This window comes from Natrix helvetica (genome assembly GCF_964273705.1).
Source record: "Natrix helvetica genome assembly, chromosome: 3".
In the NCBI taxonomy this organism is placed as follows: Eukaryota; Metazoa; Chordata; class Lepidosauria; order Squamata; family Natricidae; genus Natrix; species Natrix helvetica.
Window position 1 is genome coordinate 120,572,869 of NC_138549.1, and position 26,412 is coordinate 120,599,280.

Consider the following 26,412-nt stretch of genomic DNA (forward strand, 5'->3'; position numbering starts at 1 on the left):
ACTCCCAGAATTCCCCAGCCAGCATGGCTGGCTGGGGAATTCTGGGAGTTGAAGTCCACAAGTCTTAAAGTTCCCAAGTTTGGACACCCCTGCTCTACCCAAACCCCTTTCTCCTTAAGAGATATAGGCAGACAAGTAGCTCAACTACTTTCTCTTCACTGGAATAAATCTCATTATACAAGTATCATGCCTCTTTCCAACTGTAGATCAAAGACTTCTGGGGTGGTGGGAATATTTGCACTGGAAGAGAAGGAATCTGTTATCTCCAATATTGCCCTGATAAAAGGAAGTCCTATAGCCGTGATGGCGAACCTATGACACGCATGCCAGAGGGGACACGCAGAGCCCTCTCTGTGGGCACATGCGCCATCGTCAGCTGGTCTTCTGGGTTCTGGCATGCGTATTCACATCGCCCAGCTGGTCTTCGCACATGCGTGTGCCGTAGCCCAGAAGAGAGCAGCTGGATGGTGCGCGGTGGGTTCCGGTGTGTGCATGCGTGCCGGACATCTGGTCTTTACGTGAACACCAGTTGGCTGCCGCGCATGCACACGCTGTAACCCGAAAGACCAGCTGGCTGCCACATGCATGTGCACACTGGCCAGCTGCTCTCTTTCGGATTCTGGGGGTCCGGCATGTGCACGTTCCAGTTTTGGCACTCGGTGCTGAAAAGGTCAGTCGTCACTGTCCCAATACTCGCCTTCAGAAGTTATTTTCCTGGATCTCTATTTGTGCTTCTCCTCTAAGAGGAGAAGCCTTTCCTACATTGCCACAACATTCCCCCAAGGGGCACTTTGGAGAGTTGAAAAACTGGGCTTGTAAATATGGTAGAAATGAAGAATCGCCCCCCCCCCCCCCCCGAGTAGACTGCCTCCTATCTGTTCAACAGAACTCACATGCATGGATCTCTGCAGCAAACCATGTTCTTTCTGCCTATTGTTTTCCTTCTGCCTAAGTTTTTCATTCCAATGGATCTTTACTTCTGTCTCACTTCTGCAATCTCCTCTTCCTTCTTCAGAGCAGCACAAGTGCACCACTGATTTGCCAGGCATCAGGCAGGTAAATAGGCAACTAGTAGCTTCCATTTCTTGTGCCAAAGCACTGCCCCCCTCATGCTGATGCCCTGGCTTGAACCACTGAAGAAATAACTCAAGACTTTGCAGCCTTTCCCAAGTGAGGTTTCTGGTTAGAAGTAAACATTTGCAGAATCCTAATGGCCAAATGTGCCATTATTCCACCATACTGTTTCCTCTCCCATCTTCTGCTCTCTAAAGAACTATAGAGAAGAACAGCAAGACGGGGATAGATAAAACTCAGATATTTTCTACCTGATGTGAGGTTGCTGATTGCTAAGGACTCTTGCCAGTGATAATCTAACAGTAAGAAAACTGTGTGCAGGACAAGCAAAGTGTAAAAATATCAGCCACACACATATATGCACATAGACACGCAGTCATGCCACCGACAGATGACTGTATGAATGCTTCTCTTGACATGGTGGTTACTATCACTGCAGAAGTAGAAGCAATGAAATGACATTCCCGGATATTTCCAAAGTCTCCACCATGCTTTTTCTAGACTGTAAATAAAAGTTACCTCCATTTGATTTCTTCCCATCTTTCCCAGTTTCAAATACTCTTAACTCATCCCGTTTTCTTTCCCCCCCCCCCACCCACAAGACTCCGGTGAAATGTTCCATCCTGCTCTTGAAATATCGAAAGGCGTTAGGAGAAGCTAGGAAGTCCCAAAAGCATTGGCAACTTACTTCACATCCTGGCTTATCTGCCGCTCCAGCCGTTGGCGCCTCTCTTCTAACTGTTCGATGGGGCTGTCCTCTGGGAATTCGTAGGGAGCACTGCGCATTTCACTCTCAGCCAATGAGTGACAAAACAACTCCTGCAAGCATAGCAGCATAGTGCTACTGGAATATCCAAGTGTGCATGCAACTTCAGTGAAGGTCTTAAACATTCTATGAGGTTACGGTATTTTTTTGAACTATAAGACACACCATGATTTTGAAGAGGTAATTTTTTAAAAAAAAGTTTTTACACTCTGCAAACCTCCCAAGCCCTCTGCACGCCTCATTTTTTGGAAAAAAAAAAGAGGGGGGCATGCAGAGCTTTGGGAGGCTTGTAGAGTGCTCCTGGGGGCTGGGAGGGCCAAAAACAAGCAAAATCAGTCCTTTTTTTGCTCATTTTTGCCCTCCCCAGTCCCCAGGAGCACTTTGCAAGCCTCCCAAACCCTCTACACATCCATTTTTCAGAGGGGGCGGGGTCTCGGTAAGCCAAAAATGCTGATTTCAGTGTATAAGATGCACCCAGATTTTCACTCTCTTTTTTGAGGGAAAAAGGTGCATCTTATACTCCGAAAAATACGGTAGATAGGATGGGCATGCTTCTAATCCCTTCCCTTAAACACTGCCGCCTTACAGGAACCAAAATGCATGCCTTTTCTGTGGCAGCCTCTGCCCTATGAAACACTTTCCCCCCCAAAGTTACAATACAATACAATAGCAGACTTGGAAGGGACCTTGGAGGTCTTCTAGTCCAACCCCCTGCTAGGCAGGAAACCCTATACCATTTCAGACAGATGGCTATCCAACATCTTCTTAAAGACTTTCAGTGTTGGGGGCATTCACAACTTCAAGTTCAGCAGGCCTCTATCCTCCTAGCCTTCCAACAAGCACTGAAGTTATAATACAATACAATAGAGTTGGAAGGGACCTTGGAGGTCTTCTAGTCCAACCCCCTGCCTAGGCAGGAAACCCTATACCGTTTCAGACAAATAGCTATCCAACATCTTCTTAAAGACTTCCAGTGTTGGGGCATTCACAACTTCTGGAGACAAGTTGTTCAGCTGATTAATTGTTCTGTCAGGAAATTTCTCCTCAGTCCTTGATTAGTTTCCACCCATTGCTTCTTGTTCTACCCTCAGGTGCCTTGGAGAACAGTGTGACTCCCTCTTCTTTGTGGCAACCCCTGAGATATTGGAACACTGCTATCATGTCTCCCCTAGTCCTTCTTTCTCTTAAGCTAAACATACCCAGTTCCTGCAACCGTTCTTCATACGTTTTAGTCTCCAGTCCCCCAATCATCTTTGTTGCTCTTCTCTGCACTCTTTCTAGAGTCTCCACATCTTTTTTACATCGTGGCGACCAGAACTGAATGCAGTATTCCAGGTGTGGCCTTACCTTAAGTTCTGGCTTTCCACCCCAAGTGCTGGGATAGGATGAGGTGACAGCAAGTTAGAAGCTTGACTTGGCACCAGTTGGTTTTTTTTTTTTTTTAGTATTTGTGTTTTTAATAGTTTAATATGTTTTTTAATGTGGTTTTAATTCTTGATTTGGAGCCACTCAGTTTGGTATGATACGGGCAGCCACAGATAGTCCTTGAGTTATGACCATAATGGAACCTCTTTATTACAGGTGTTAAGTCGGGATGGTCATAGATCAGGTCACCCATGTGACTGACCTGATTTTATGATCTTTTTTGTGGTACGTGTTAAGCAAATGCCATGGTGGCTCAATGAGGCAATGATTTGCTATAGACCAGTTTTGCCAAAAACCAGAAGTAAATGCTGGCTTTTGGCAAAATGGTTGTAAAATGCGGCCACGTGACTATGGGAAGTTTAAACCATTTGCTGAGCGCCCAAAGTGCGGTCACGTGACTGACGAGGGTGGTCGGAATTTCAAAATTGGGTTGTAAGTAACTTTTGGGGAATTGCCATCACTTCGAAAAGTCATTAAACAACCAGTCATAGGTCAAGGACTACCTGCATGTAAATGTTTTAAATAAATAAGAGAAGCAAATCTCTGTTATAAGAAACAACAACCTGTCCATTAAAAGCTGTTCTGGCACAATCTGCCAGGACTAGAATCTCATGCCAACATCAGTGAAAGTACTTCTGCTCAGTGGATTAGAAAACTATAACATGATGTACTCTTGATTAGGACAGTAATTCACATTGAGGTCATAACTGCAGTAATTTAAAACTGTTCCAGTGACGGCTGTTGAATGAATCTTATAACTGCTGCTTCTCATTGTCCAGGTCATCAAAGAACACATCAATGATTAATAAACTCAAGGCCACACCCAGGAGCATGCCTTCTCCAGTATGCTTTAGACACACTGATCTGTCAACACCAAGGAACTGCCATTGCCAAGTAAACAAGCTCTTACTTGCTTCCTATGAAAATAAGATAGAAGCATATCCTAACACAGCGTTTCTCAGTCTTCACGACTTAAAAGATATGTGGACTTCAGCTCCCAGAATTCCCCAGCCAGCATATTGCGAACATTTCCTTCTCTCCACCAAGAAGTGAAGTCTGAGAAACACAACAGTGTAGTGTATGATGCCTTTCCAACTTGTCAAAAGAAAATAAACCCACATGACCAGGCTGTTTACTGGTAGGCAGTTCTGGGAGTCCCAGTTGCTGTGTGTCCTAAATGATGATGGCACGGCTCATTGAATGAGGTCATCATGGGACTTGCAAATTCTTGCCAGCTTTCCTTTGTCAGAAGACAAAAGGGAAGTTCACAAATTGCAATCACGTGACCTTGGGATGCTGAGATTTTGTAACTGTGAGTCAGGTGACAGCCATAACTACAAGGACCAGTCTTAATTACTATTCCTTCAACACCACTTTGAATTCATTGAATGAGTGGTTGTTAAATGGGGACCACCTGTTTTAGATTACAATCCTACCACCTCCAGTGGCTGGTGACCGGTGCATACTTTGGAGAGTTCAGAGTAAAAGGTGAACGGGCAAAAATCACTGTTCTGCTTTTATTTCTGGGATCCAAAAATAAGTTGCTTCAAGAGCAATTATTCACTAAGAAACTTTAAATCTATTTTCTCCAGTCAATCCTTCTCTCCTATAAATGCTAGAGAATCACATGGATTCAATTTTTTTTCTCAAAATAGAATTTACAAATGGTCTTTTTAAAAAAAATATTAAGAATTACCCAAGAAAAATTGCATGACTTTTACATGTTCATTTCACAGCCTTCGTTCTACAGTGAACGGTGCATACACATGAACACACAAAACTAGTGAGGAATAAGCAGATCTACCTCAGCAAGCTCTTTGTACTTGCCATCCATGGAGGTCCGTAGGTCAACGGGAAAATGCTTCAGGCAGTGGGAAGGTCCTGGGAGAGAACGTGCAGGTTGCAACTGCCGGGACCTCGGCCCTCCGTGAATCTCTGTGGATGCAAGGAAGACAGCAATCAGGCAGACAGGAAAAGCTACTAGGCCGGAGAAGCAGGAGGAACCAGAGAGATATTAATAACATTTTCTTTCTCCTTAGATCATACATAAATTTGCAGTACGAGACCTCAGTTTACTCAGACTCATCTGCAGATCTTGGACGTCAGCAGATTTTCACTGAATTAATGGTACTGCAAGACAATTCGCTTTTTCATAATACCGCCCCAGTCTAGTTGGCATATTTAAGGGAAAGTGACTTTAGCTTACTGAAGTTGTATCACACATATCACACATACCCTCTGTTCACCAATTCAATGTTCTCCCATAATAGCCTTAGAAATCAGTTCAGAACTGCTAACTATGTCAACTAGGGTGTGAGAGCATTCCATAATGTATTTTAGAAAGGTCCAGCATTAGTTCCTTCAGCTCCTCCTCCTTAAAAGAGGAACGGGCGTGTTATTTGTGAATAGTTTCCAAAAACTATTTCTATCTTCATGCTTTGAAAAATATGCTGTTAGGACTCATGTCCCAGGTCTGCTAGAGGTCTGATATTAAAGACAATTTTAGTATTCAAACTGGTTAGGAGGGATCGGGGTCTACTAACAAATAGATATTAAAACAAATATGAACATCTGTGTGAAGCATGCTTGGTTTTATTTTCATTTCTGGCTTCATATTGCTCAATGCAGGAACCCATGCCAAATTTGCTCATTACAGATTGAGTCCACATTAAAAGTAAGAAATAGCTTCCTAAAAAAAGTGAAGTTCTTGATGTTCTCTGAGCTTAATTGTTTGCTTGCAAATGTTTCACCGCATGACTAAAGAACACCATCAGTGCTACTCAGTGCGGAGTTTGCTCCCTGTTTATAGATAGTAGTTTTCCCTGCCAGTATTGGTAGGGGTATGGTTGTCTGGAAGTTCCTTGATTCGGGTATTGTTTTCTGTTTTTGATTGTTTGGTGTTAATCCTTGCTTATCTGGGCATATGCTTCTGGAGAGGATATGTTCCTGCTCTTTTTGTTTCTTGCTTATATTTTGATTGACTGTGTGTCTATTGATGGTTGATTTGTCTGAATGTCAAACTTCCAGGAATTTCTTAACACTTTGGATTTAGTTTGGTCTAGAATGCTCATAGTTTCCCAGCTGAAACTATGGTTGACTGTCCATGTGTTGTATGATCAAGGAATTTTCATTGTATCCTCTGACTGTGAGTGAGTTCTTACTCTGCGTGTTGTAGATGACCGCTGTTTTTTCTTCCTGGGGTCTTTTGGTTTACTTAACTTGTTTTGGAGGGCGTTATTGGTTTGTGTACTATGGTGATGCCATGCGTTGTAATAATCTGTTGCTTCTGAGTTGCTTTTGATACGTGGTAGTGTTGTCCTTTACAACAGCCTGTGTGGTGGTGCTTTAGTGAGTTAAGTGACCAGGCACTTTTTGATAAAGTTAGCAGTCTATTTTCTTTTTCTGGCATTCTGGGTTGTCACGATGCATTTACAGTATATTCATTTTTAAAAAGGTTCTTACAGCTTCTCTTTGAAAGATTGGGTTGTTACTTTGGTAAGGGAGCACTTGGCTAGTGTGGGTTGTTTTCCAATATATATATTTTCTAATTTGCTGCCATGTTGTTATTTTTTTCTTCTCTTGTGAATTTTATTCCAAGATACTGTTGATTGTTTTCATGTGTCTTCTTTAATTGTTCCATCTTTATCATGATATTAAGCTGTCGTCTACATTCTGGATTTATACTTTTGGTTGTATGAATGGCAGTGCTATAGTTTCTAGATGCTGGGTTACACTCTTTGCTATGAGTCTTCAGAACCCACAGGTGGTGTTCTAATTTGTTGATGTATTTGTCCATCAAACTGAAAGCACTGAGGCAGAGGTTGATGGAACCATGATTTTGGGTATTTGAATCTTAGTGTATTAGCTAGGTCGGGTATGTTGGGTAGTACTGTTGCTATGGATTCTTTCACGAGTTTTGGATGTATGGACATAAAGAGTACTGTGACTTTGAATGAAACCATAATTTCATCTTCATCAATGTTTAGGTCTTTGTTTTCTGGATGCACTATATTTTCTGAAGACACTTTAATTTTTTGAAGGCAATAAATAAACAACCAAGTTTGGAGATCACAAGGACTCCACAGTTCAATCCTGAGCTACTTATATTCTCTTCTATTGGTCCTAAAAGAAGTGCTATCTGTATCCAGATCAGATTTGTCCATCTGTCCAAAGGGCCCATCATTAGAAATAAAATGAGCTCCAGAATCAAATGACAGCTTCAATGAGTATCTCTCTCTCTCCACGAGCCTGTCAACATTTGAAAAGCATCTTAATAACCAACTTCCCCTGTTGGGTGCAACAGCACTCAGATACCAGAGAGAAAGCCCCGGATTTCTAACCTTTACATTTTATGTAAGCTGGAAATCCCCCTCCTAATAATGAGAACAGCCTTCCGCATAGTTCTTCCACGTGAAAGAACCTCATTTCTTTCACCATATGAACATTCACTATTTTTGTAGATAGCATAAAAAGCATACGCCTCACCTCTTCAACACAGCTATTGCTCTTCCCCAGGTAGGAAACTAAAGAAATAGACTGGCCTTAGATAATAGTGAATGATCAAAGCCAAGAAGAGATTTCAGTCTTCTCCCCAATGGAAACCCAGGCCATAGTTTGTTGTTGTTGTTGTTGTTGTTGCCATCTTATTTCAAATATAGGGTTACCAATACCAAGGCTGACTTCAAATGCAGAAAAAACAAATCATTAAATGGGCTTAGTGTTTATTGAAACACATACACTGAAGTGGCACTTTGTATCTGAATTTCCCTTGGGTATGCTTGGGAAATGCCAACAGTGAAATAAAAAGATCTGCCACCAGATATGGCCAGGGACTTTTCATAGGATTTGGCCATCCAAATTTTAATGGGGAAAAAACCATTACTGCTTCTCTCAAAGAAGGAAGTTCTAATGTCTGCCATGCTTGGTTAAGACATTAGCTTGGTATTTCTCCATTTCAGCAACTTTTAAGTTGTCTGGACATCAAAGTTCAGAATTTCACAGTCAAGTCATTTTGAGAGAGCCAGGCAAGAGAAACAGGCCTTTTTAAAAATTATTTTTCATCACTTTCGATATAGTACACAACCGCCTCTTTTCAGCCAGGGGAAAGCCTTCCGAATCAAAATCAAAAGGCCAAAGTCCTACCTTTAACTAGTACAGAACTAACACGTCAGTTTGGAAATCAGTATCTTATCGGTCTTCCAGAGACACTGAAAGAACAAACATCCTTTGTCCTGTTAAAAAGAACCTGGCAACCTGCTCCTTCCTATATAGACTGCAGAGGCCAAGAGCAAGCCCTCGGGAGAAATCAACCAGGCTCTCTCCTGGGCTTCAGGGATAACATTGCAAGAAAGAACTGCTCTCAAACTGCTCCATTTTGTTGTGCTTTCAAACCTCAGGCCTTCTTCATTCTTTAATGAGAGCCCTTGCCTGCAGATCAGACCTTTCCCCTCTGCTGCTGCAACAGAACAGCCCCTCCTAGCTTGAGGCACAGGCAGGGGGTGGGGGTGCTGGAGAAATCTAGGGAGAGATGGCCAAGAGTAATTCCTTTCTCCAACTCCCTCTGCACGACGAGGGGCCCAGAAAGTAGTAAAAACGCAGAACCACCAGCAATGACTGCATCTCCTTTCGTTGTAGCTTTCCATCCACACAGAATGTGTATGGATCTCAATGTTCCTAAAATAAAGCAAACTACCTGGAGGCCAAAGGAAAGGGACTGAATGGAAGGCGGGGGGGGGGGGGGGACTCAGAACACATAGGAAACAAATTATGAGTCCCAACCACAACACGATGGGTCACACACCACAATATCACACCCATGTGGAGATGTGTATTTCTCTCTTTCAACAGCTTCCTCGGCACCATTTTTTTCCAAGCTACCCAAATATCCCAGCTGATGTTATCTACAATCCTTCAAAGGAAAATAACTCCAATTGGCGCTCAGAATTGAATGTATCAACCTCAGCTCCCCAAATTCTCCGAATGGGCACTATTAAGGCACCCATTAGAAAAAAAAGGGGGGATACTTCTAAACATAGGTGAGAGGTCTTAAATCTGTGCTGTTAATACTGAGCAGGAACAAAAGGACAGAAATTATTGCCATTCAACAGTTGTATCCAGGCTCCGTTTAAAAGTCTTCCTTTTTCCTAGCAGGGAGAAGCAAGCTGAAAATCCATGAGGTTAATGCTACTGTTCAGTTCCACATTTAAAAAACTGCTTGTAGTTGCATCGTTCTTTTTAAAATGCGCTAAACCAGGGGTCCATAATCCTCTGGCTGCGGCCCACTACCAGGCTGCTGCCTGTTCGGAACTGGGTTGCAGAAGTGGGGGGTGAGTGCGCCTGCAATGCACGCACAGCTCCACTTGGGCAAGCAGCAGGGGAGCGCGCATGCCTGCAAAGTTCCATTTGTGCAAGTGGCAGATGCACAAGCCTGCCACTTACACAAACGGAGCTGCACAGGGGCGCTTGCCTGCAATTTGCATGGAACCATTCCCCACCCCACCCCAGCCAGTCTGCAAAGCCAGAAAGGTTGGGGACCGCTGCTCTAAACAGTCCAGAAAATAATTTTGGTAAATGCTAAAAAGGTACCTCAGCAGCATATGCTGTAATTTATTTATTTGGTTGAATTGTTATTTTTTTGTACAAGAGTTGAAAGCAGTATACGTAGTGCTCCCTCTTCCTCTCTGTTCCCACAATAGCAACACTGTGACGGAGTTGGGCTGAGAGAGAGAGTGACTAGCCTAAAGTCATCCGTAACCTTTGGTGGCTGAAAGTAGGTTAAACCTGGGTCTTTTTTATCATTTGACTAACGCTTTAACTACCATGCCACACTTTCTTCACCTATGTCCCCTTTATATATTAAACTGCTTACCATGGATAAACAGATGTCCAATGGCAGCTCATGGTTCCATAGGAGTCAAGTGTTGATATATTATTTCTCTCCGTCTATTTTGTCTGTACAAAATAGAACTGGATAACTGGATAAGTTCTGCCAATTTCTTCACATGGGACTTAAACCTGCTGTCAAAAGGTAGGTAGTGTAAAGCTTTATAACTAATCATAGCAGCCACATTTCTGAAGTGATTCCAATGAGCAATATTTTATCCAGATGCAAGCATGCATGCCTTTCTTTCTTTCTTCTTTTCTTCTTTCTTCCTTTCCTTCCTTCCTTCTTTCTTTCCTTTTTTCCTTCTTTCTTTCTTCTTTCCTTCTTCTTTCCTTCCTTCCTTCTTCTTTCTTTCTTCCTTTCCTTCTTCCTTTCCTTCTTTCTTCCTTCTTTCCTTCCTTCCTTCTTCTTTCTTTCTTCTTCCTTCCTTCTTTCTTTCTTCCTTCCTCCTTCCTTCTTTCCTTCTTTCCTTCCTTCCTTCCTTCCTTCCTTCCTTTCTTTCTTTTCTTATTTCATTTCATTTACCAATTTATATAGCTGTCCATCCTACAAACCAGGGCGGCACACAACAGAGTTAGCCATTGTCAAGTAGTCACCTCATGAAAGGATTGCAGTCTACCTTCAGGTTTTGTCCCCTTGGCCAAGCTATACATCTCAGCCTTTTCAGAGGCTGTCATAAGTGCAGGCATTCAAGAAACATTCAATTTGTGATAAATATGTGCTTCCCATTCTGGCACTCCTTGGTTGACTTTTGCCAGCATCCACTTGCTCATGTGCTATACTTGTTACCTTCTCCCAAGCAATTACTCTCTGTAGTGCTGGCCATGACCCACCCAAGCCAGGTATTCTCCAAATGTTCATTTCCTTTTCACGCCCTTTTTGGTCATCACTCAAATATATTATTCTAAACATGTATTACTAATCAGTAATAATTGCATATGTAAAACATTCAAGGAAGTTCATTAGTGGCCTGAAAGGTTGGAAATTGCATCAGGTGGTTATGGTAGCAGGAGAAGTAAGGTTAAGGTCAAAAAAGGAGGGCGGGTAACATGATTGTAGCAGAGAACAAATTACCTCTATAAATTACCTCTATAAATCTCTCAAAAATCAATACCAAATGCAGTTTACTTAAACCACAGGGAAGCATTAATTAACGTACATAGAAACGAAGCTTTTAGTCAAAGGCAGTTTGACAGAAGTTACCTTCAACCTAATTTACTACTGGCTTACTACTATCTATACCTAACATGAATGACCAGCCATGCCAGAGTTGTATGTGCCCCCCATTCCCCAAAGCCTTAGGTATAATTGCAAATCCCCACCAAATATTATGGTCAATTGTTGTTTTTAATGCAGCAGAAAGGAAAATTATTAAGCAGATATGGAGTGATTATATTAAAAGAACTTTACTGAAGTAAAATGTTTAATAACATTTGTCAATAAATTCAGTTATGTTTTTGTCTTAGCCCTGACACTTTTAGGAAAAGAGCAATGTATAAAATGTAATGGCTACCCCCAACCTGAAATGAATGTTTGCCCAGGATGTCTGTACTCCAAGGAATTAGAACAAAGGCCTTTTCCCAGTTCTACCTGGAGATTCCAGGTATTGGACCTGGGGGTTTGGAGTCTTTCCCCAAAGAATCCATATCCCAACCCATAAATCCTGCCTTTATCCTTAGACATCCCAAGGCATCAGGAAAGCAAGCAGTCTCTGGAGTTTCCTCTGTTGGACTCTGTCCCTGTCTTAGGTCGGTAGTGATGGGGATGCAAGGTTTGGTAACGATGGTCAAGAGGAAATGGACCAGGAATGTGACAACTTCACATGAAGCATTTTGTTGCAACCTCAAAAATATTTAAAACTAGAGGAAGACTCTCTTAGATTGTCAAAGCCTGTTTGTGTATAATATTCCTAGAAACATTGTTTTTGGAATGGGATACAGTTGCTCACTTTTCAGCAATCGTAGCTGCGATAATTAGAATTCTTACCTTGTTGTCTCAGCCGGCTGCGAAATAATAGCTTGCCCTTCTCTTTCCTTCCTCCCCCCCAACTCCGCAAATGAGGTCATCTCCATCACTCTCCACATTTCACATGTCCCTAAAGATCTGGCTCTGTTACCATGCCTGGGGAGTCCCAGAGGACCAGGGAGATTTTGCAATGGCTCTCTTACTGTGATTAATAACATCTTCTCTTGTTTGTGAATCTTTTCATAATTATGTTTTCATTATGACTGTTCTTATGTATTGATTTCTTTTTTTGATAAAATGTTGTACGTCACCCATTCCCTTTTATGTGAGATAGGTGGCTATACAAATATGACAGAATAAACAAACAAACAAATAAATAGGACTAGGAGGATTTGACTGCACCCTAGAAACAGCTGCAGAACAGTGGCTGATGAGATAATATTTTAGCGGGCAGATTTTCCATGCTTTTTGTCTTTAAGTGGTGTAAACCCTACTGCTATTAATAGCCTATTCCTCAGCGCTTCAGGTAACCCCATTCCTACTCTCTTACAAACCACAGAACAGGTTTGCTAGCACCACACTCAGCCAGAACAGTGGGGCAATGCAAGAACAACTAGTTTGGCCTCTGAGCTCATTCATCTCCAAGTCCACTAAAGACACATGAGAATTCAGTGATCCCACACAAGTCTAATATCTGGCTGGGTGATAACAGAACAGCATCAGGCCATGATCACATCTGTCAAATTCCGTTTATAGCCCTTGCATCCTTCCAGGTTCCTAAGTCCAGCTTAAATAGTATGGTATATGGTAGTAGGTATATGGCAGGAAGAAATATTTGCAGAGACGAACCCTCCTCTCTCTAACTCTTGATCCAGGCACAGGCTAAGTTGAGATAAACTCCATCATGCTTTATTAATGACCATCACATGTCTCTCTAATGTGATCTCTGTGCACATTGCAAACAGCCAATTCATTAAGAGAAACCAGCAGGGCTGAGGAAGGGCTGTGCCAATTATCAGGATAAAGCCTGGCAGCTCTATCAAAGCCAGCATCTGTCTTGATCTCATGAGGGGCCCAGTCAAGTACAGCTGGTCCTATGAGCTTCAAGGACAGCCTGAGCAACACAAATTTCCCACCACTCCCATTCTGCCCCCATTCACAACAGCTTCAGGACAGGGCTTCCTATTGGCCGAGCAGTCTCTCAATTGAAAAGCACTAATTCTAAACCCAGACTGCCAACACCGCTACACCCTTGTAATTTTGCAGCAAAAATTTGGAGGGGGGGGGATTTTAAATCTTGCTCTACATACTTGCCCTCAAACAGCTTAGAGAAATGAAGACAAAGCATTCTTATTTTACTTCCTGCCCTATCTGCAGCATGATTAATTCCTGTCTTCCTCTCCCTGGTGACCTCTAGACCAGTATTTCTCAACCTTGGCAACTTTAAGATGGGTGGACTTCAACTTCCAGAATTTCTGGGATTCTACGCATTTTAAAGTTGCCAAGGTTAAGAAACACTGCTCTAAATAATTGTGCTGATTGGGAATTCAGGGAGCTGCAGCCTCAATACATTCAGAAGACACCAGTTTGGGAAAGAACTATCTTTTCTTAAATTCACATTAGCTAAAAATTCTGGAAGCTTTAGTCCTAATACAGGGTGTCAAACTCGTGGTCTGCAGCCCAATGCATTATGTGATGGCCACACCTGCCCCAGGTTTAGTGAAGGAGGAAAAAGTTGTGATACATCACATGACAACGTGCATCACAAATTTGACACCCCTGTCCTAATACATGTGGAAGGCACTAAACTGGAGAAGGCTGACCAAATTGTACCATGTCAACTTCCTGTTTTATGAAAAAAATGCTTTCACTAGGTTTTAAATTATAGATACTACTAGGTCAATATTATATTCATCTTGCATTGCTTTTCATGGCATTCTTTTGAGAATCCTGGTAGCTAATAGTGATACATGCCAAATGTTTCTCAAGAGGTGCATTATGAAATTATTGTGACACCTTTTTGGCAACTGTCAGAGAGATACTACATCTGATTTAAGTGTTATCATACATTCTTCTTGTTTTATGCAAGTTAACCATGCTGTCCCATCCCCCCCTCCACACACACAGAGGACTTGTGTTTCCCAAAAAATAAAAAAAAGGTTTTTGTGAAGTCAAAAAGCATGATATTCTCCTACTCTTCTGCTATACGCTACTATTTTGGCCTCTCTGTGAACAAGGGCGTTGGTACTTACTTAATACGCCTCTTCTCATAGTGGGGGAGGAGTATCCAGGATGGGCTGACCTTGTCCTCTCGTTGATTGGACTGAGTCAGATAAGCTCTTTGGGACACGCCCTGGTCACCAGGTACTGCCCAGTTATCGGAGAAGAACTCTATCCGACTCGTTGTGCCATCCACTCCAGACTTTTATTCAAGTTTCAAACCTTTATTGATTTATTCCTTCAACGTAACAGTTTAACAACCAACATAATGCTTTTGCTACATAACCATATCAGAGAGGGGCTGGATACTCCTCCCACACTATGAGAAGAGGCGTATCAGGTAAGTACCAAAGCCCTTTCTCCATAGTGAAGGGAGGAGTATCCAGGATGGGATGTACCAAAGCCTACACGTCCCTAGGGAGGGTTACACATGTAGAGAACATGCCCAAACATTTATTTTTTAAAAGACAAAACTGACAGCTATCTTGCCATTAATACCCTACTCTTCTTGCTTTTGGAACAATGGCTCAAAAACATTTTTTTAAAGAGTGGGGAGAAAAGTGGCTTTGGCTATAAAAGTTAGGTGGAGAAAAAAAACAGAGGACAAATTTGAAATTGACCAGAAAATCAAACAGTTGATTTTCCTAGCTGTGTTGCAAAAGAAAAGTCAAGAAAAGCCATCATCCTAAAGTTTATTCAGAATATTGCAATTAACTTGCAAGAAGAATCAACCCTAACAAAAATTAAGCACAAAGCAAGGAACTGATACGGTTATCATTAACTGTTCTTTTTGGAAGAGATGATGTCTAAGTCTAACTCAGAAAACAAAGAGGACCTTACTGGTTTCTCAATTACATGGAGTTTTCTGCATGGATAAAAGACAAAGAAAATGCATTCTGTACCAATAGTTATGGTCAACACTAAGAGCCATGTCTTGAAGTCCCCCCACATATCTTGTCCAGAAGGAGATGAACAAATTTGCCCAAACTAGATTGGTAAATGGATCTTCCTTGAATGATGAATTTGTAGAACTGCTAACCTGGGTTCTTATTTAACAAAATCTCTCCTCCCACTCCTTTGAAACACATTCCCCTTCTCAGCATTAACTCCAACACACCTAAATAGTAGAGAGAGAACTTGCCCGTCCTTCTAATAACTATCAGGCATTTACTTCCAGCAGCAATATGAACAAGTTCTTCTTTCTTATGTTGTCAAAAGCCTTCTAAGGCATCCCCTCAGCACAGTTATTGTCACTTCAATTTTACAAGAGACTGGCTTGTCAAGTATCTCTTAACACCATACAATAAAAAGCTTCACCAGCTCAAGTCTTTTAGTCTCCCTAAGAAAAGAAAAAGGAAGGGGGGGAAAGAGTTGCAAAAGGATTTACAGACCTGGCAATACCAAGACCTCACTGGACAGCTCTTCCACCTGGAAACCAAGAAGCTGACAAACTAAAGAAGGGGCATCCCATGGTCTTCTACCCAATCATGATCCAAGAGATCTCCAGGATATACCTGGGGCAATAGAAGAGGAAGCTGAAGCCACCAGCATTTCATAGTTTCTCCGTCTGAGCTACAATCCCATAGGATTCCAGCCTTGGAGCCGGCTTGGGCTGTACCAATCACAGCTACATAGGGGGAGAGGGAGGAGATAATCCCAAAATTATAGCCACTGCCAAGAGACAGGCAGAGCAATAGACAACTGAAAGAAGCCACCAATGGTGGGTCTGCCAAGCTAATTCCTAATCTCAAAGTAAGGAAGAATTAACCCTGGAAGTACCAGAGAGGGTTATGGCTCTCTTTCTGGCACTCTCTTTTTCACCCTATAGCAGAATGCCAATTCACCGGGATTTCCAAAAGTAAAAGCACATAGCTCCACATACCGGTCATTTGGGGGTAGTAAGAAAAAGGTGAGCCTCAAAAAAACTCTCCTGACCCTCCTGTTCTGATGTTCACATGTCCGTATGCACACACATGCAACTAAAACAAACAAACAAATGTGCTTTCTTTTCCTTGAGGGTTGTTAAAACCCTCAAGTGTAATATATTCTTTGCCACATAGTTTTCACTTTTCAGCTGTGTGATATACAGCCCTACCTCCCAAATCCATTCCACCTAGAATCCAAAGGCTTAAAGCAACCACTAAGACATTCCAAAAAGCCACTTCTAATCATCAGGCATTGTTACTTCCCAAGCTATGCTGCATTATCTAATTTACACAGCTACTATAATCTTGCAAACATATGAAGCCAATTGGGAACTGAAATTGGTCTGGTTTTACAATGTGACAGGGAGAAAAAAAAGGCAAAAATCTGCAGAGAACAGAGGCAGATTGAAGGTGGAAGCAGGGAAACCTTTATTTCCAAGAGCTGTAGTCACTGAATATTTATCAACAATGACCTCCAAGGAGCTGCTGTCTCCTCCCACTCTCTGCGTGTCACGGAGTCTCTTTCCCAGATATAAAAGGCCTGGGAGTGTCACAATGACAGGCATCTCATCTCCCTCCCTGGTCTTCAAAGGCAGCCGAGATGAAAACGCTTTCAAGCAAATTCTATCTGGAAGCTTACAGGATGAGATTCACATGGGCAAACAAGGCTAGATTCACAGTTCATCATTCAGGAGTGCTTAATGCAGGTGTTGCAAAAATGCAATCACCATGAGAAGGCAACAAATAGATACAGAACATCCCAACTTTTTGCTGCCACCTCGTAATCATCTGGACATTTGCAGATCTCATAGCTGAGTTCACACAATGCATTACCTTAGTGCAAGATGTAAAGCTGTCTACGTATAGAAACTGATATCTCAGCAATCTAAACAGAAATTAAATTCCTGTTGCTGAAAAAAAAAAGCCATGATCTAATTCACAGTGGATTCTTTGCAAACACCTTCACCTCCTAATAAGGATCAATGTTTTATACTGACTTGCTAGAAAATTACTTGAAATATATTACACTTTTCACCTGTTTTTATTTTTATTTTTGTTTTCAAACATGCATCAGTTCTAGGATTTGTTTACAAGCAGAGCAAAGGAATGATGTAAAAAGTTAAAAAGTGATATTTTTATATGGATTTTGAAAAATCCAACTTTACCCCACATGGTACTTTCCGGATATGCTGGATAACATAATTTTCATTTACCTACTAAAGAGTTCTTGCCCCAGAATTGGGGAAATAACATCCAATTATTTGAACATTCCAAAGTTGGGGAAACTATAATATATCTTTGGGACCATGGAGTGAACAGAATATTACAAATAGTTCTGAACACAGCATTCATCAAGAACTTGCCTACTTTCCAACCTACATATACAACAATTTTATTTGCTTATTTTAGTTCAGGTACTGTAAAATGGGTCTTTTGCTTATTCCATTTCCCTAAAAAATAAATATTGTTTCACAATTACTGGGAAATCGTCAACATTTTAGAGTGGACATGCTGAACACTTTCCAAACATGTAATTGTAAAAGGCACTAAACAGCAAGTTAATTACCACAAGACTAAAAAGCAAGTTTGAATAACACTTATAGTGTCTCTGGAGCAAATAATTATTGTTGATGTTGCAGCAACAAAATAAATTGTTTCAATTAAACTTCTGCATGCCTCATACAAAACAATCTAAGCAAATGTAAATGTAAGCCTCACGTATGAAAACCCTCAGTGGAGTCCTGATTTAAATAAGATAGGGCACCATTGCAGAAATCACAAGGTTGTTTTAAAAATTCAGGAGTAAGCTTAACATAGCCCAACCAGCCGCTGCAAAATTATATGTCAAAACCTTTCGGCTACATGGTTGCTCTAAGCAGTTGCCTGTTCTTGAAAGTTTAAAAAAGAAATGCTAAAATATTATTTTTAGTGAACTGGCCTTGTAAAGACCAGGAATAAAATCCAAACAAAAGTAAACTATCCAGTTTTATAGGGCCTTTACTAATACTCAAGACAAAACACTTCTGCATGCCTGGCTTGTACAAACTTATTTTCTCAGAAATATGCAGAACACTTATTTGCTAGATATGAATAAGACAGCTGAAATGCAGGAATGAATGGTCATTGACTGAAGTATGACCTGATCGTACATCAGATCTGCATAAGAGATATGAGTTCTGTTATCTATATTGCCTATATGTTGCAGCATGTCCTAAAGCAGTGGTCCTCAACCTGTGGGTCGGGACCCCTTTGGGGGTCGAACGACCCTTTCACAGGGGTTGCCTAAGACCATCGGAAAACACATATTTTCAATGGTCTTAGGAACCAATAATAATAATAATAATAATAAATTTGGATTTATTAGCCGCTCCCTTTCCAAGTAGGACTCGGGGCGGCGTACAATGGAGCATAAAACATAAAAAATATATAACAACACCAAACGTACATACATACACAACATACCTACATACATACACGGAGGAGGAAACAAATTACATCAATAGACAGTTAAAAATCAACTTTAAAATACCCCAATTGTAAAAACCCAATAAAAATTAATATTTAAGGACAATTTAAAACAGTTTGGAGGAATGGGAAAATTACGATTGCGATTGAGCCAGGCCGGATAATTGAAAGAGGTGGGTCTTCAGCTGTACACGGAAGGAGCGGAGATCGGAAGTAATCCTGATGTCACGGGGGAGGTCATTCCACAGGGCTGGGCCCATCACAGAGAAGGCTCTGCTCCTGGGTGTCGCCCCCCGACACTGTTTGGCGGACGGCACCCGGAGAAGTCCCTCTCTGTGTGCGCGAATTGGTCGTAGGGATGTGTGGGGCAGGATGCGATCCTGCATATAACTAGGCCCTGTGCCATGGAGCGCTTTAAAGATCATAATCAAAACCTTGAAACGCACTCGGTAGACCACAGGCAGCCAGTGCAGCTCGCGCAGGAGAGGTGTTACAGGGGAGTATCTAGTCCTCCCCATAATCACCCGCGCGGCCGCGTTCTGGACCAACTGTAGTCTCCGAGTGCATCTCAAGGGAAGCCCCATGTAGAGAGCATTGCAGTAATCCAGGCGAGACGTCACTAGCGCATGGGTGGCTGTGCGTAGGGCATCCCGGTCCAATAAGGGGCGCAATTGGCGCATCAGGCGAACCTGATGGAACGCCCCCCTTGCCACGGCTGTTACATGGTTGTCCATGGACAGCCGGGCATCCAGGAGGACGCCCAAATTGCGCACCTGTTCCATGGGGGCTAGTTGGACGCCCCCGATGGCCAGAGATGGAAGCACCTGGTTGAACCGGGAGGCCGGAAGCCACAGCCACTCCGTCTTGGAAGGGTTGAGTTTTAGTCGGTTGCCATCCATCCAGACCCGTACGGCCTCCAGACACCGGGACATCATTTCGACGGCCTCATTGGGGTGTTTCGGAGTGGAAATGTATAGCTGAGTATCATCAGCATACAGATGATATCCCACTCCAAAACCACGGATGATCTCGCCCAGCGGTTTCTGTTGTGGCCCAGCCGGTGCCGGTGCCGCTGCCACCAGACTCCGACAGCGAGGTGTCCTCTGAGTCGGCTCAAGAGGAGGTGGGGGACCCTGGACAGGGTTCCGACGCTGAGCAGGGCGCAGAGAGGCTGGTTGGCCACCAGGGGGCGCCTGAGGCATGGAGCAGTGGTGAAAGCCAAAGGAAGGGGGCTCCTGATGTCATGCCTTGGAGCAGTGGAGAGGAGTCACAGGACAGTGAGTCAGACAGCAGTGAGCTATTAGATGCTCGTTACCGACGTGCTACCCGGCGTAAGGAGCAATTGAGCAATTACCGGAGGTAATGGCTCTCAGCTGCTGATCATTAGACTCCTCTCCAGACTATAAAGGGACTGCTTGTGGACACACCCTTTGCAGGAATCAACTGATCATTGGAGTTGGAGAAGCTCAGATCTGTGTCGTACTTTGGCAGGCTGGATTGCTGCTAAAGATTTTACCTGGATTACTGTCAATCTGTTCCCTGGACCTTGGCTGCTAAGGTGATTATCTGGAGCTTGGTAGCTGGATTGCTGCCAAGGGGTGTCGCTGTAGCTGGATTGCTGCCCAGAGTGCTATCTTGACCTTGGCAGTCTGGATTGCTGCCAAGGTGGAACCTGTATGTCAATAAACATCTTTGAAGAGACTTTGTGTCGGAGTGTCTTGGTATACAAGAGGAGGGGGTCAGAACAGGTTTCATATATGTGTTGAACAGGAGAGGCGAGAGCACCGATCCCTGTGGCACTCCACATGTGAGTGGCCTCCGGGTCGAACTCTGCTCCCCTGTCAACACACGTTGCGTCCGACCAGAGAGGTAGGAGCCAAACCACCGTAAAACGGTGCCCCTGACTCCCAGCCCCTCTAGCCGGTGCAACAGGATACCATGGTCGATGGTATCGAACGCCGCCGAGAGATCTAATAGGACCAGGATAGAGGAACAACCCCTATCTCTGGCCCTCCAGAGATCATCAACCAATGCGACCAAGGCCGTCTCCGTGCTGTGCCCGGGTCGGAAGCCGGACTGGCGCGGGTCTAGATAATCATTTTCCTCCAGGTGACGTGGGAACTGCTGTGCTACCACACTCTCTACAACCTTCGCTAAAAAAGGAAGGTTGGAGACTGGACGATAATTGACTAGGTCCGTTGGGTCCAGGGAAGGCTTCTTGAGCAGGGGCCTCACCACCGCCTCTTTCAAGGCGGCCGGTAGAGACCCCTCACCCAACGAGGCGTTCACCAGGCCCAGGAGCCAGTCGCGCGTAACCTCCCAGGATGCCAGTACAAGCCAGGAGGGACACGGGTCCAATAAACATGTGGTGGGTCGCAGACGTCCACGCAACCTGTCCAAATCCTCGATGGCAACCGAGTCAAACTCCTCCCAAAGCGGTCCCTCAAGACTCGCAACGGGCGTCTCTACTGAACCACTGAAAGGGGTCCATCCCATCCGGATTTGAGCGACTTTGTCCTGTAGATAATTCCCAAACTCCTCTGCTCTGCCCTGTAGTGGGGCTTCCCGTGGTCTCTCAAACAAGAGGGAACGGGTCACCCGAAACAGGGCGGCAGGGCGGTTATCTGCAGACGCAATAAGAGCGGCACAATGTTGACGTTTGGCCGCTCTTAATGCCACAAGGTACGTCTTCAAATAGGCTCGTGCCTGTGCTCGGTCAAATTCGGAGCGGGAGGATCTCCAACGACTCTCTAGGCGTCTCTTGTGGCGTTTCATCACCCTTAGCTCCTCGGTAAACCAAGGTGCCAGGGTGGTTCGTCGCCGCAGGAGAGGCCGCAAAGGCGCCACCCGGTCTAGGGCCCCGGTAGTCGCACTATTCCATGCGACTACCAGGTCCTCCACCCGGGGGCGGGTCAGGTCCACAGGAGGTGGCCCAAGTTCCGTCTGGAACCTATCCGGTTCCATCAGGCGCTTGGGGCGGAACCATCTAATACCTTCCAGTTCCGCCTGGACACCAATTTTATGGTTGGGGGTCACCACAACATGAGGAACTGTATTAAAGGGTCACGACATTGGGAAGGTTGAGAACCACTGTCCTAAAGAAAGGTTGTACTGCCCAAAGAAAGGTACCATAGATGAAAATGAAAGAGTAACGATATGTTCACTTAGAAGTAAGACAACTGTTTCCAAATACAAGTAGTGCTTGACTTACAACTACCATTGAGCCCAGCATTTTCATTGCTAAGCAAGGCAGTTGTTAAGTGGGTTTTGCACCATTTTACCATCTTTCTTGCCACAGTTGTTACGTGAACCACTGCAGCCGTTAAGTTAACTTAACATGGTAGTTAATTTGCTTATCAGATTTGCTTGGACTTGCTTATCAGAAAGTCACAAAAGGTGATCACATGACCCTGGGACCCTGCAGCCGTATAAATACATGCCAGTTGCCATGAGTCTAAATTTTGATTACGTGACTGCAGGGATGCTGCAACAGTGGTTAAGCATGAAAACCGAGTATAGGTCACTTTTGTACAGCGCGTCTGCAACTTTGAATGATCACTAAACGACTGGTTGTAAGTCAAGGACTACTTGTAATATATGGAGTCTGAATCAGCTGGTAAGGAAATCAGCATGGGTAAGGAAATAAGAGGCGGTTGAAAGAAACACAGTCTCCATAGAAAAATGGGCAGCCCAAAGCCTTAATCACATGAATCCTAGAGAAATTCTCTCAAATTACAGAACTGATGAAAGTATACCCATTATGGCAACTGCTCATGGTTTTTTGGGGAAATCAATTCAGCAATTCTCTCTGAAAAGTTTGCTGGATTGTGCACAACTCAAGGACACGTTAGGACTGCCTGCCCTTCAGCCTCTGTGCATATGGCATCTCTACTCAATAGAACCACAACAAGGACTGTAAGTGGGGAAAGCCATAGTGGAGAACAAATAATTAATAAGAGGCCCATTTCACAGATATTCCAGTTTAGTCCCGAGTCCCTTCTGGGAGAGGGGGCGGTCTAGAAGCACAAATAAATTGAAATTGAAATTAGTCAAGCAAATTCATTTCGTTATTCTGTCAATTCCTGACTGAGCTTCTGCATATCACTTTTTTTTCCCCTTCCAGGGATGAAGAAATTATGGGGAAGGTGTTGATATATTTGCATTTGTTTTTCTTGGGGGGAAACAGAAAATAGCAAAATGTAACCGGTCTACCATACCCACGGTTGGTTATGCATCACTTCTTAAGCCTTACTCTAACAATTGAGAAAAGCTAGGAATATATATATAGCAGCACTTCTTCCTGTTATGAACCCTTTTGTTCACAGAAATACTTTCGTTTTAAACCAGGCACCACGGCAGTTATAATCTCCAGTAATAACTGCTAATGGCTGTAGCACCTGGACTAACATATTATGTCAACATGATGCTGTTAAAACCAGTTGTGTTCACAGAGCAAGCAACTGAGCCCCACTAACACCCAGAGGCCCTCACCCACCTTTTGAAAATTATCTGCAAATTGTCCATTTGCACTGAAGATGTTACCTAGGCAGACAATGAGACATCTGCATAAAAGCAACCAACTTCAGAGAGCACCAAGGATTCCACAGCTGTCCATTTGTTCAAACCTCTGACAAGAGGACGAGTCCCTTCTTCTCCAGCTAGGTGGAAGGAGTGAAGAAGGAAAGAAGCTATCAGAAAGAGAAGCAGTGAGCCTTCAGGCTATTTTCAGTCCTAACCCCCCCCCCCCCCCACGCAATTATCCATCCTTTTTTTTAAAAAATCCCACCCACATCTCTGCATTGCACCAGATCTCTCTGCTTTCAATTCCAACCCAAACTCAAGATTTAAGTTTCTGTGAGGCAGATGCCATCTCATTTTAGAAGGATTTTTTTTCTTTTAAAGAACAGTATCCGGCATCAGAACGAATAGAAGCTGAATTCAGAAGCACTGAGTAAGCTCTTCAGCCACGCTGCTCGATTTGATAGAAACCAATAGCAAATGAAAAATCTATATTTTCCTACAACTTGAAATAAATTATGCAGAGGCCTTCTTTCCCAGATGAGTATCGATGGCCAAGTTTGCTTCATTGAACAGGTTCTTGTATTTTCACTGTGAGCTGAAAAATTGTAAGGGCTGCCCCATTTTTAATAGATGTTTGCTTACATGTAAAAACAAAATTTACATGTAAAAAACTAAAAACAAAATTCCAAAAAACTAAAAAATACTGGCTCAACAATCACAGCAGAAATGTCAGACACCTACCCACTCACCCAACAGGATTGCTATAGAGCAGGAATCTGAAACTCAAGGCCTGGGGGCCCGTGAGGTACTTAGATCTGGCCCGCGTGGCCGCCCTGTAAACAGTGAAGGATCAGCCCACGGTGTTTCTGCCAGCAAAAACGGGCTACTGAGCTCCATTTTCGGCTGCCACGACCTCCTGCAATCCTCTGCCAGTGAGAACAGAGCTCGGGAGGGCTACACAATCTCCGTTTTCACTGGCAAAGGGTTGCAAGAGGCCATGGCAGCTGAAAACGGAGCTCAGGAACCTGTTTTCGCTGGCAGATCGCTCGGGCCACCACAGGCGCTGACACGAGTGATATCAAGCTGGCCACTTCCACCCCACTCACTTCCACCCCAGCCTCCCAAGGTCAAATACAGCTCTCAATAAAACTGGATTCAACACCCCTGCTATAGAGGAAATAACGGATGAGTGGGAGATACAGTACTGTAAAGACTACCTTGAATTTTTTGGACGGAAGGCAAAACATAGGAAACTTACACCAAAGCTTTTGATCCTCCCATTAGGTCCATTTTTGTGTATGTCTGTCACAAAAAAAGAATGGCTACATTTAAGCCAGGACTTTTGAACCAGTTGCTGTAGGGCAGTGAAATAATACCTCATCAGAGGTATTTCCTAATCTTCCTTCTGCTTATAAACGAAGGTTTGCAAAGCAATGCATTTTTAGACTTGCTTTACATTGGGCAATCAGAATTTGTTGTTGTTTTCAGGTGGCCTGCTGTTCGGTATTTCCTCCTGTTTTCCCAATATGTTTTTGTTTACTATAAACTACCTGGAGCCATAATAGTGACTAAGCAATTTTTTTTTTAAATGTTCTATGCTAATTAAAAGAGAGTGGGGAAGGAAATATTACATTTTATTTAAGTCTTGCACACACAAACACAACAAATCAAAAAAGGAATTAGCATTGCTAACAAGAGAGAGATTTTTCCATTAAAATGACATAAGGAGAATAGTTGCCTAGATGTTGCTCAAGCAGAATCCCCAACAGCCTCAACAAGTATGACCACTTGTGAGGTCAAAGCAGAATTGGGCTTAATATTTCTAAAGTCAACACCAACGGCCTAGCTCTACAAATAGCTGAAATAGTTGTTTATTTTAAAAGATTCCCATTCTATTTGACTCCAACTGTGGCAAACAGACAACATAGTTGGGAAACAGATGAAACTTGTGGTGCAAGTCCTAAAACAGGTCTACTGAATTAAAAAAAAGAAAAGAAATCATCCTGACAAAATGAACACATACTTCTCCTTCATGTGGGAGTCATGTAACCATGTTGCAAGTCAGAGCCACAAAAATTAAATGTACCTCTGAAAAGCCGCCAACCACTGTCCTAATCCTAAATAGCACCCGAATTCCAGGGCTCAATTTATCTTTCTCAATCGGCACTTTTACCATTCATAGCCTAGAGAGACGTAACTCTCGTCTCCACATTTCATCTCCAACATTTATCATCTGTCTAGCCCAATGTTTCTTAAACTTTTTGCTCTTGGGGCCTCTTCCTACTTTTAAAAAGTATAGAAAACCAAAAAACTTTTTTGCTTCTATTGGTCAATTTGCTACTCTAAAAAATTAAGACCGATGCATTCATAGAATATTTATTTATTGAATCATGTAAAATAACAATATTAAACCAATTAGATATTAACATGAAATGTTTTTCATGAAAAAAAATTAACTAATAAAAATAATAAAGGTATTATTTTAACTTTTTGCAAACATCTTCAATATGTGCCGAATAATTTTGACTTCACCAACCCCTGAAAGAGTCTAGTGGGACCCTAGGGATCCTCAGCCACATTTTAAAATAACAAGCAATTTCCTAACCGGTGGTGGTGGTGCAGATCCATCTGGGACTAAAGGAACGCCCTGAAATTGTTGTGTTGCTATAAAACTCCCAGATGAGAAACACTTTTTAGTTCACACAGTATGATCATTCTGAGCCACAGGGTTTTCTCTCCTGAGTTTAAAACCAGTAAATATGCTTGTGTTCCAGAAATGTTCTGAGAAAACTAGTCAATATTGTTTTTAAGTTTTAAAAATAGACAAGTTCTCAGCAAAAATATTCTGGCTGCCAGAGAAAGTTAGCTCAAAGGATATGGCTGGAGATTACGGTTTGAACATTTGCTGTATTTTTCCCTAGTTTATATTCTTGTATCAAATGAAGTGTACCTCACAAACTACCATTTATCTATTTATGTAAATACATTCATGTATTTCACTTGTTATTCATGTTCCCACTTGGAGGGAAAAGATTCTGCTTGCAACTTTTTATCATTTTCTCTAATATCTCCTATTTATGTATTACTAAAACTATTTGTAACCTTCTGTTAGGTGAAACGGTGTAACATCAGTCCAATTTTTTTGAATTAGCTACCTCAAATGGGTT

The 26,412-nt window shown here is 42.8% G+C and overlaps 1 protein-coding gene across 5 annotated transcripts in view; it reads right to left on the bottom strand.

Moving 5' to 3' along the window:
- Positions 1-26,412, bottom strand: part of AMPD2 (adenosine monophosphate deaminase 2) — a 64,310-nt gene that overhangs the window by 26,162 nt on the left and 11,736 nt on the right. For 4 of the 5 annotated variants that reach the window (XM_081947769.1, XM_081947771.1, XM_081947770.1 and 1 more), the window contains exons 2-3: positions 5,070-5,200; positions 1,763-1,893 (exon numbers count right to left, since the gene is read on the bottom strand). In XM_081947769.1, the coding sequence (XP_081803895.1) occupies positions 1,763-1,893; positions 5,070-5,200 (262 nt within the window). Of the gene's footprint in view, positions 1-1,762; positions 1,894-5,069; positions 5,201-15,724; positions 15,853-26,412 lie in introns of those variants that run through there. The other variant, XM_081947772.1, reaches the window with a different exon arrangement.